The 11,198-nt window shown below is 49.9% G+C and overlaps 1 protein-coding gene across 8 annotated transcripts in view; it reads left to right on the forward strand.

The window, feature by feature from the left end:
- USP4 (ubiquitin specific peptidase 4) overlaps positions 1–3,350 on the forward strand; it is a 145,225-nt gene extending 141,875 nt beyond the window's left edge. For all 8 annotated transcript variants that reach the window (XR_010589444.1, XR_010589445.1, XM_065553186.1 and 5 more), the window contains 2 exons: positions 253–341; positions 1,260–3,350. Coding sequence is in view for 6 of the 8 variants with exons in the window: in XM_065553186.1 (XP_065409258.1) it covers positions 253–341; positions 1,260–1,379 (209 nt within the window). In the remaining 2 variants the exon portion in view is untranslated. The remainder of the gene's footprint in view (positions 1–252; positions 342–1,259) is intronic.
- The last annotated feature ends 7,848 nt before the right edge of the window (positions 3,351–11,198 follow it).

Raw genomic sequence — 11,198 nt, forward strand, 5'->3', positions numbered from 1 at the left:
GGATGGGCCACTGTTTAGAATAGGATTGTGGATTAGATGGACCTAGCCTCTGATCCACTGTGTTCCAGTGTTACTGATATCGCTTCTGAGCAATGAAGCCCAAGCTCCAACTTCTTTCTCTTCCCCCGCACACTTACTTTGTACCTCTTATAGATGGAGTTATCAGAATTGAGTGTGATCAGGGTATTAGTTACACTAGTGAGCCCTCTGCCTTACTGCTGAATGTAGATAGTCACTCTGTTTGTGTGACAGATACTGCATATGCAAAGAACAAAGTGAATGGCAGATGGTACTACTTTGATGACAGCAGTGTATCAATGGCTTCTGAAGATCAAATAGTGGTGAGTACTTGGGCTTAGACTAATTCAAGATGGGGGAAATCCCCAGATATAAAACCCAGGAACATGCTGGGATGGACCCAGATGTTTCCTGCCTCTGTTAATCTAATCATCATAAATGTAGGCTAGAATCTGCTGTGGATTGAGGTCAGATTCAAGCTGACGATGTTGTGAAGGAGCAGCAGACTTTCATAGAATCATAGAATATCAGGGTTGGAAGGAACCTCAGGAGGTCATCTAGTCCAACCCCCTGCTCAAAGCAGGACCAATCCCCAGACAGATTTTTGCCCCAGATGCCTAAATGGCCCCCTCAAGGATTGAACTCACAACCCTGGGTTTAGCAAGCCCATGCTCAAACCACTGAGCTATCCCTCCTGGCCCCTGCATTGTGCTGCTGAGGTTGCTCTATGCGTTTTGGAGTGGGTCCAATGTCCCTTCCTGCATGAAAAGCCATTGGAGGGGATTTTCTTTTGTTACAAGGACATCTCTGCAAAGATTCCCTGGCTGAGGTTCCTGCTAATACACCTTTGTGTGGAGGGGCTGGCTTCTCAGAGCAAAGCCTGAATGGCTTGCCCCTGAGCCTGATAGGCTACAGTCTTCCCAGGATCTGTGGGGTGGGTACCTGGGCTGTCCAGCTCTCTGCACAGACAGTGGGGAAGAGAGGGCACTAAGGTGATATGAAAGCATTTCCTGGATTGTTTCTCTTGTTTTAGATATTGAGGCTCCATAAATCTCTACATATAGCCTATATTACAGGCCATGCTTCCCCCTAGGCCTCCAGCCTCCACATGAGGCAGAGAAGTACTGAGCTGCCCTATTGGGAGTCTGCGATAGGTTATCCCCTACATCATCAGCTTTCCAGAACTGTGCTTCGTGGATGGTTTCTTTTCCTCAGATTGGTTTTCTTTCCTTGTTTGGCAGACGAAAGCTGCATATGTGCTATTTTATCAGCGGCGGGACAGCAAGCAGCACATAGCCCCGTCTCTGCCTGCAGAAAGTGAGCTGGCATCGGAAGAGTGTGATGGCATGGATACCAACTGAGCCCAGCCTGCTGCGCTCAGACTGCTCGGTAGAGTTCTTTGTTTGACGCCATGTCTGGAGCATCTGAGAATTGCTGTTCTACCTTCAGTAGGATTCTCAAGCAGGAAATCTAGTGTTGGGGGCTTAGTGCCCAGTGTTGTAAGATAGCACTGGGGAGCCAAGAGTGAGCTGACACGGGTATCTAGAGGCCAAAAATTATCTATATCAAAGCTTCAATAAAATTTTTGTAAATCTGGCTAGACTGTGTGGCTGGAGCTGGGGAAGGAGAGGCTTGGGCTGGGCTGAGTTGTGGGGCTGGGGCCTGGGGCGGAGAGGGTGACTGCAGGGTGTTGCAGAGGTGACAGAGGTGTTATTTGGGCATGAACGCTACTCCTGTGGTGTGCCTGTTGACAGCTCTGTGCATAGCTGTCAGGCCCAGTCCAGACTTTCTCTGTCTAATCCCATCAGCTTTAGTGTCCGGAATTTCTGCTACTGCTACGGCACCAGCAGTGCCTCTTCCACACTCCCCAGTCCATGTGGCCACAGCTCCTGGTGTCTCTTCTTCTTTCTGCCTTTGCACCTTTTTTCCTGTGCTGAGCAGCCGGGTGCATTTGCTCTGGTCCCTGTATGCTGGTGACATCTTTGACTATTCTGGGCAGCTGAGCCATGGGCCTTTCCCACATTCAGACATATCATTTTGGTCCCAAAAAAGTAGGAAATTCATTGGAAATGAAATGCAGCCCCCCGGGCCACTGCTGCATGGAGAGAGCTGTACTCTGATTGCAAAATATACGCACTCCTGTGTGTACGATAGGATTTCAGCTCTGGCTCCTGCTCTTAGCACTATCACAGGGTGAGGTCTTAGCCTTTGAGACCCTAAATTCAGCTCTTGTTCTATTCATTCATATTCCACAGTCCTTTTTGCCAGTTCCCATGGAAACCTGCTGATGATCCCTAGAATGACAACCCCCCGATTGAGTTTGTCCCCTTGCCCCACACCCCTGTGAAACCTTGGTGGTTCTGTGCACCAGTGATCACAGCTTCCGTGTGATCTCCACAGCTGCTGTGTAGACGGCTTACATACCACCACCTCCCAGATGCTAATCCTTTCCAGGAGCTGGCCCAGTCAGAAAGTGGCCTCACTCCAGTCCAGTGCTAACTCTTCCCTCTCTCCACTGCTGTCCACACTGGTTCCATGCCACTGCCATCCCATACAGGCACTGCCAGCTGTCCAGGCCTCCCACTTGTTTATTTCCTAGAAGTTAAAGGGGGGGGAGGAGGAGGAAAGGCACCGTATGGGAACGCAGTACAGGATTAAAGCTGCATTCGCTAGATTTGCTGTAAAGGAGAAGGGAGCTGCTGTGTCCCCAGCCCTCTGGTTAGCATTGAGCTACTGCTCTGCAGAGCAGCTCTTTTAAAGCACTGAGGTTTGAGTTGTTTAGCTCATAATTGCTGATGCTTCTGCTGTTTGGTTCTTGGTTTGTTTGGGTTTTTACACCTGGCTTAAGTGGATATTATGTTTCTTTTCTGTCCCCCTCACTAGGGGTTAAGTATAAACTGTAGCACTGCACTGGGTTTTTTTGTTTAGCATCTTTGATCGTGGGTTTTCCACCCTTTTAAAGTAAAGATTTGGGGAGACAGTGGGGAAAAAGTAAGAAAAGATCCTGTTAAAAATGAAGAACAACATAATGTAACAAATGTGGTTCCCCTTCTATATTGACACAAGAAACCTTGCCACTTTCCTTTGTATGGTCAGATTGAAAAGGCATCCATCGGGCTGAAGGCTGATTCTTGGATGCTGAATTGAAATCTCTTCTAATATACTGCAGTAAAAAGGGTGACAGGAATCTGGCCTTCTCCTCTGCCTGTCAGCTGATTGGGTTCTGATTGGTGTGTACATTCTGTATAATGTCAAATCTGCTTTTAGACTGGCACTTTGTAAGTGACTGGCTTTATTGTATAAAGAGGAAATAAAGAGTGGTTTGCACTGAATTGGGACTTTCTAGTGTTGTCAACCTTGCTTCTCTGAATTCGGATCAGAATGAATAGGTCATCACTCTAGGACACAGGCTGGTTCACAGGGGACTGCCCCTGGGAGGAGGCTGAAAGGAAGGAGGGGAATGCTGGTACCACAAGGAGTTCCAGCTTATCTCCTACTTACTGATCCCCCAAGCACAGGTGGCCCACATGAAGTGCACACACTGCTACCATAAGAATGACCATATGGGGTCAGACCAAAGGTCCATCTAGCCCAGTATCCTGTTTTCCATCAGTGGCCAATGCCAGGTGCCCGAGAGGGAACGAACAGAACGGGTGATCCATCCTTTGTCAGCCAGCTGGACCAGTTCAGGATCTGTGTGAGTCTGTGCAGCTGATCTGCACCAGATCGCCAGGAACAATTCTCATATGCTGTCAGGTTTCATTCCTAGGTTTCAATTTTTGTCACTTCTGGAACAATGAAGGTTTAACTCTCCTATCAAAATGAGGATTTTGCCACAGCCTTCTTACGGCATCACTACTGCTCCACCGTTGTGAGAGGGTGATTGCGATATTCTGGGCTACCATGAAATAATGTCATTAACTCCCTCAGTAACCATGTTGCTACTCAAAAACCAGTGATTAGCCCAAACTCATAAGTTCTTAGCACTGCCTTCAAAGAGATCTGCGTCTGAGTGCAGAGAGGGATTTGGCTGACTGACTGTCCATCAATTTAATGCGTGATGGTGGATTTTGGTTTCCGTGGCAGTACAGACAATGGCTGCTTCTCACCTCCTTAGCCAAATTAACCGAGTCTTGCCTGTCATACTGGACTATTCATAGCCTCTGGGGCAGTGTACCCTCTATTTTTTTTTCTACGCATGTGCAGAGTGAATTTTGTTATGGGCACCAATATGGAGGTGATGTGTGACACATCACCTCCATATTGGTGCATATAACAAAATTCATGTGGCAGGGGTGGGGCTGAGGAGTTTGGAGTGTGAGAGGGGGCTCAGGGCTCGGGCAGAGAGTTGGGTGTGGGAGGGTGAGGGTTCCGGCTGGGGGTGTGGGCTCTGGGGTGGAGCCAGGGATGAGGGGTTCAGGGTGTAGGAGGGGGCTCAGGGCTGGGCAGAGGGTTGGGGTATTTGGGGGGTGAGGGCTCCAGCTAGGTCTGTGGGGTCTGTGGTGGGGCTGGGGATGAGGGGTTTGGGGTGCAGGCTGCCCTGGGGCTACGGTGGGGGAAGAAAGGACTCCTCCCAGCTTTTTTTCCCCACAGCAGCACCTGGGCTGGGGGAGGGGAATAGGTGCCTCTCCCTGCCACAGCAGCTCTGGGGCTGAGGTCGCAGGAGAGGTGCCTCTTCCCCAGGTGTGACAGGTCCAAGGCTGGAGGAGAGGCATCTCTCTCCGTCGCAGCACTGAGCACCTGCACAGCGCTTAATAGGCTGCGACGTGACCAGGGCCGGCTCTAACTTTTTTGCCACCTCAGGCAAAAAAGGAAGAGCGCCCCCCCCTTTGCGAGCGCCGCGCCGAAATCCCTGCCCCCCCGAGCACCACGCTGCCCGAAGCTCCACCCCTCCAAGCGCCATGCCAAGCCTCCGAGCGCCGTGCTGCGCCAGCCCCCAGTGCCGTGCCCGCCCCGCCCCCTCTGAGCGCCAAGCCCTCGCTCCCCTCCGAGCGCCGTGCCGCGCCAGCCCCCGCCCCCCCAGCGCCACACCAAGCCTCCGCCCCTCCGAGCACCATGCCATGCCAACCCCCACCCCCCCTCCGAGCGCCGTGCCACGCCAAGCGCCACGCCGAGCGCCGCACCAGCCCCCACCCCCGAGTGCCGCGCCGCCCGAAGCCCCGCCCCCCTCCTAGCACTGTGCCGCCAGAAGCCCTGACCCCTGAGCGCCGCGCTGCGGAAACAAAAAAAAAAAAAAAACCTTCCAGCGCTGCCCTGACGAACCAATAAATAAATAAAAACCCGACCGCCGCCCCGCCCCAAGGTGCCGCCCCAAGCACGTGCTTGGTCGGCTGGTGCCTGGAGCCGGCCCTGGACGCAGCTGCGCAGCTTAGAGGGAACTTAGCTATGGGGGCTTCCGTAAGGTCTTCTCTACAAACAGATTTGCACTGATTATACTTAAACCAAAATCAGTACCCATACAGGAGTTTGCATGGGATTAGCTAACCTGGTTTAAGAATGGCTTATTTTGGTTTAGACCCAGGCTATGTCTACACTGGCAAATGAATGACAAAACTTTTGTCTTTCAGAGGTGTTTAACCCCCCCCCAAGACACAAGTTGTGCTGCGACAAGCACCGGTGTGAACACAAACGTTGCTCATTGGGGGTGGAAGTTTTTTGTCAGCAGGAGAACTGACAAACAGTGGCTACACTGCACGATTTTTAGCGGCATGGCTGTAAGCTGTGTAGTGTAGACATAACCTAAACCTGTTCCCGATGAACTTCAGCTAAGCCACACTCAGCATGCTTTAAACTGAACTCAGACCATGCACACTGGTTTGGAACAATATAGCATGCTGCCTTTCAGTAAACTGCCATGACCTGGTGTATACACAAGCCCTTGGTTCCCCAGTTTGATTCCTGCTTGCATAGCCCAGAGGTGGGAGAGGTGCCAGCTGCCAGCCTGTCTCTGCTTTGAGCATGGGAGTTGCACACTGTCATCCCACTGGGAGAGTCTGGCACAGGCCCCAGCACACTCCCCACAGCCAGAGGGAGTGCTGCCCACCGACAGGGTTCCCCAGGGGGCAGCATGGAGTCTGTGATGGAAGAAGCAACCTCCAGCCGCAGAACAGTCTCATCCAGGCCAGGACTGTTGCCTATTCAGTCAGCCCGGTTTAGGAGCCTAGAACCAGGTCAGCCCCATGCCCCAGAAGATTCTGAAGAAGCCTCACGTGTGGGGGCTGTCACGGGCATCCTCACATTCCTCCTGTCTAGTCTCCAGTGCCTGCTTACTGCTGCCACTGAAGTGGCAGGGACCAAAGGTTTGACCAGACGCACTAATAATGTCTCTTGCTCTCCCCAGCCACCCCCTTCAGGGGAGGGAGAAGTCTCTTGCTCAGAGGCAGGGGCTGTCTGCCTGAAGCAGCCACAAGAGTCTCTGAGGAGGATTGCATTAGGCATGTGTTCTCTGCTCTGGCCACCTCCCCTATAAGAGCAGTGATGCCAAAGGCTTGCCCCTGTTCCTTGGGGACCAAGACCAGGAGAAAATGCTCCCAGTGCATCCTTTGGCACAAAAGATCCTTGAATCGGAGCTTGTGTCCTGCAGTAGATGGAGAGCAATGGCAAGTAGAGACAGGCTGTGGGGGAGCAGTCATGGCCTGAGACTGCAGAAGAGCTCCCTTCTGAGACAACCTCAGGCAGGCAGTGCTGTGCTTTTGTGTGCAGGTGAAGTAGCTTCATAATTAATGCCTTAAACGTGACACAGGAGAGAGGAGCACGGTCAGGAAGCCACAGACAGAGTGATGGCAAAGGACTGAGACACTACGTTTGATTACGTGATGGGGTTGCCTGTGACAGCAGGAGATGGACATGATGACCCAGGGACTCCCTTCCAGGCCTGTCTCCCTGTTACGTGTGTTGCCATAGTACCTAGAGGCCCCAGCCAAGATACAGTCTCTGCTCTAAAACCCTTTTCTATTTAGAGAGAGGCAGTGACTGGGCCAAGGTCATGCAGCAGAGCAGAGCTGGGGCCAGAACCCAGGTTTCCTGTATTCCAGTCCAGTGCACTGATCATTGAACTTTGCTGCCTCTTGTGATACTAACCTTGGGTGCTGGAAGGATGGCAGGGTGAGGGGGATGGGGAAGATGGTTTGGCAAGATAGTGTAAGAAGGGAGGCCAGGGGATGAGAACTGGCGTTGCAGTGAGGAGAAGGGTGGGACAGTTGAATTCCCCAGGAATGCTAGAGAAGCAGTTGGAGAGATCAGAGAATCACAGAAAGGACAGAGCCATTGTGTAACGATGCTGGTTCTGGCAGGATCCAACTGAGAGTGCCAATTCAGGACCAATAGCTTAAACCAGGGCAGTTACAGCCCAAGGCTGGGTTTTTCCACCTCTAAAGCAAAGCTAACCAAACCAGCCAGACAAAGAGGATTTTGGTCTCACCCCACTGGCTAACCACAGGTCACACAAGCAATTCCCTTAGACACTCCAGTTTCCCAGTATCACCACCAGTGCCATTCGTTATGGGGACAAATGGTTATGAAAACCAATACCCCAGTAAAAGAAAAAAGGTTCTCTCGATCCCAAAGGACCAAGCCCCAGACCCAGGTCAATATACAAATCAGATCTTACCCACAAATCACGCTGTTGCTAATCCTTTAGAATCTAAAATCTAAAGGTTTATTCATAAAAGGAAAAAATATAGATGAGAGCTAGAATTGGTTAAATGGCATCAATTACATACAGTAATGGCAAAGTTCTTGGTTCAGGCTTATAGCAGCGATGAAATAAACTGCAGGTTTAAATTAAGTCTTTGGAGTACATCCACAGCTGGGATGAGTCATTCAGTCCTTGGTTCAGAGCTTCAGTTTATAGCAAAGTCCCTCCAGAGGTAAAAAGCAGGATTGAAGACAAGATGGAGATGAGGCATCAGCCTTTTATAGTCTTTTCTAGATGTAAGAACATCTCTTTGTTCTTACTATGGAAAATTACAGCAAAATGGAGTCTGGAGTCGCATGGGCAAGTTCCTGCATACTTTGCTGAGTTACAAGGCGTATCTGCCTTCTTTCAATCGTATAGCTGATGGTCCTTAATGGGCCATCAAGCAGGCTAAGCAGAGCTAACACCAACTTGTCTGGGAGGTCTCCCAGAAGCATAGCATAAGTTTGAAATACAGACAGTATAGAGCCAATATTCATAACTTCAACTACAAAATTGATACACACATATAGACAGCATAATCATAACCAGCAAACCATAACGTTGTCTTAGACACCTCATTTGACCCCCTTTATATAAGATGTGGTGCCACTATAGGACTTTGGTTGCAGCCATGTTCTATATGGTCCCAGTTCAAATCAATAATGTGACACATGGCAAGGATGGGGAGCAGTGAATATGATGAGGACAGGTCAGTGACAGAACAACCTGCAATCATAGTAAGTTGGGCTCACTGCAGCAACATACACTTCAATACAGTCAAGTAAAAAATCATACAGCTAGGAACAAAGCACGTTAGTTCCACTTATAGGATGGGGAACTAAACCCTGGATAGGAGTGACTCTGAAAAGGACTTGGGAGTCACAGTGGAAACCAGCAGAATATAAACTCCCAGTGAAATATAGTGGCTGAAGGTGCTGTTCGAGTGCAAAAACAGAAGAATCTCATGTGGGAGGTGATATTGCCTCTGTATACAGCCATTGGTGAGACCATTGTAGTAATATGTTCTGTCCAATCCACACTTCAAAAAGGGTATGAAAGGAAATTGAAAAGGGGTCAGAAAGGAGCTACATGAATGATTTGAGGTCTGGAAAACCTGCCTCACAAGTGAGAGACTTGAGATCAATCTATTTAGCTACTCCAAGAGAAGATTAAAAGGTGATTTGATCAGAGTGTATATTTGTGTACTTATATGGGGAGAAGATATTTGGGAATACAGAGCTTTTGATAAACTTTGGTCTTTAAAATTAACATACGTGAACTGAGAAAATACTGTAACCCCTTTGGATTTAGAGAGCATGGCCCCTTTAAAACCTCATCCTGAGGCAGAGGAAGTGCTGGTGTTCCAGAGGGAGGGAGTCAAGGTAGAGAGTGTGGCGGGGGGGGGGGGGGGGGGGAAGGGTGTCTGTCCAGATAAGAGGGCCTACAGTGAGCAGGCCTACCGGGGATGGCCCAGGACAGGAGCCAGGAGGAGCACCGTGCCAAAAGGAATCAGCTGAGGGGGACAAACGGGAGCTGGATCCAGTATCACTGTCACCCAGTGCTGTATGGGGCTGTGAGTACTGGGGCTTGGGACTTCGCATTGGGAATAAGGGGGGAGGCTGTAGCTAGTTAAGAGGGGAGGTAGTTGCTCTGTGTGGATTTGCAGCAAGAGGCAGAAGAGAGCACCCCAGGGGTTTGTTGGGGAAAGTTCACTGGAGCCAGAGATGACCAGGAGCACACAAGACTCGCCGCTGAACTGGAACTCTTCCAGGACTCCTGAACTCTGAGTGCAGATGTAGTGCTCAGTGTCCATCCTTTTATGTTGTGATAGCACTGTGCCATTGGGGCCTCCTGTTGGATGTAAGCCTGCTCTACCACTCCCTCATCTTCGCCCTCTGTTGCTTTTTCTCCATTCATCCCTCTCTACATCAGTATTTCTTCGAGTGCTGTCCCTGTGGGTGCTCCATTCCATGTGACAGTGCATCCCGGCGCAGTTGATTGGAGATCTTCGGTAGCAGTGCCTGGTTGGGCCACGCGTGCGCAGCTGCTGTCTCGCAGAACTGAGGGGGTCGGGCCATGCGCGTGCTGAAGACTCAAACAATGCCCTGAGACAGCAGCTGCGCACGTGTGGCCCAACCAGGCACTGCTACTGAAGATCTCCAAACAACAGTGCCGGTACACGCCATCGCATGGAGTGGAGAACCCACAGGGGGGCACATCTCGAAGAACCTGTTACTGCACAAGGTGAGTAACCTTCTCTTCTCTATATTAATTGTACTATTGATGGGGGAGGGGGCTTACCTCTGGGGGTTTGGAACAGGTTCCCGTGGGGTGGAAGGGAGTTTCTCTGTTGAGTTCCTCCACATGACTTCTCTTTGCCACAGCCACCTGCAGAGCAGACTCCATCTTGGCCATGAGGGCGCTAAAGTTACAATCTAATCATATAAATTATGTGGATGTTTATTCTTATTCATAAAAAGAACAGGAGTACTTGTGACACCTTAGAGACTAACAAATTTATTAGAGCATAAGCTTTCGTGGACTACAGCCCACTTCTTCTTTATTATGCTCTAATAAATTTGTTAGTCTCTAAGGTGCCACAGTACTCCTGTTCTTTTTGCGGATACAGACTAACACGGCTGCTACTCTGAAACCTATTCTTATTCATGTTAATCAAATAAACTCACATTTCCAGTCAACTATAATAAATCTTGCCCATAGCTATAAAATAACTTCCATGAATCTCAGCTACTAATTCTACTTTATTTTCCCTGCAAATTATCAAGAGGGGCTCAAGGCTGCTAGACGTTAACAACACAAATACCAGCTGAGAAGACTTAGTCGATAGTCTGCAGTGCATAGTCACTCCATCTTGTGGTGCTACCTCAGGGTTATACCTGACATTCCACAGGTTATATTTGATCTTCTAGAGGTTTTCCCCTTCTTGTATTAATTTATTCAGTTATTTATGCAAAGTAAAACAGCTTCAACAGGAGAGATTCCGCATCCTCTGCCCTGGAATCCCCTATAACCTGCTGGCTAGGGCACTCACTGGAGATGTTGTTCCATCCCTGCTCCAAATCTAGCAGAGCAGGTATTCACACAGAAGAAGTGCTGACATGTTAGCCCTGCCTCTCTTTGTGAATTAGGCATACACAGAGCATGCCTACTGGATGGAGCCTGGCAAGTGAGAGAGGCAGTGCAGCATCTCACCTGAGAATCCCACTGAGCGGTGGCAGCTAGCTCTCTGAGCAGCTCATGAGCTGTGGTGAGGTGACGTCAGGACTTAAGCCACTTGGCGCATGCCCACTGGCAAAAATTTAGGCACGTGAAGATTTTGGCCCCTCCAGGGTCAGATGACAGCTAAGCGGAGGTCAGTGGCACCCAGATGTTGGATTTGAGTCTTTTAAGTGGCAATTGGGCACCTCTGTCCCTGTGTGAATCTGGCCATAGATTATCAGAAGAGTTCCTTCTGGCCTTTACATCTATGATTATGGGGCAT

The sequence above is a fragment of the Chrysemys picta genome, chromosome 7 (genome assembly GCF_011386835.1).
Source record: "Chrysemys picta bellii isolate R12L10 chromosome 7, ASM1138683v2, whole genome shotgun sequence".
Classification (NCBI taxonomy): Eukaryota; Metazoa; Chordata; order Testudines; family Emydidae; genus Chrysemys; species Chrysemys picta.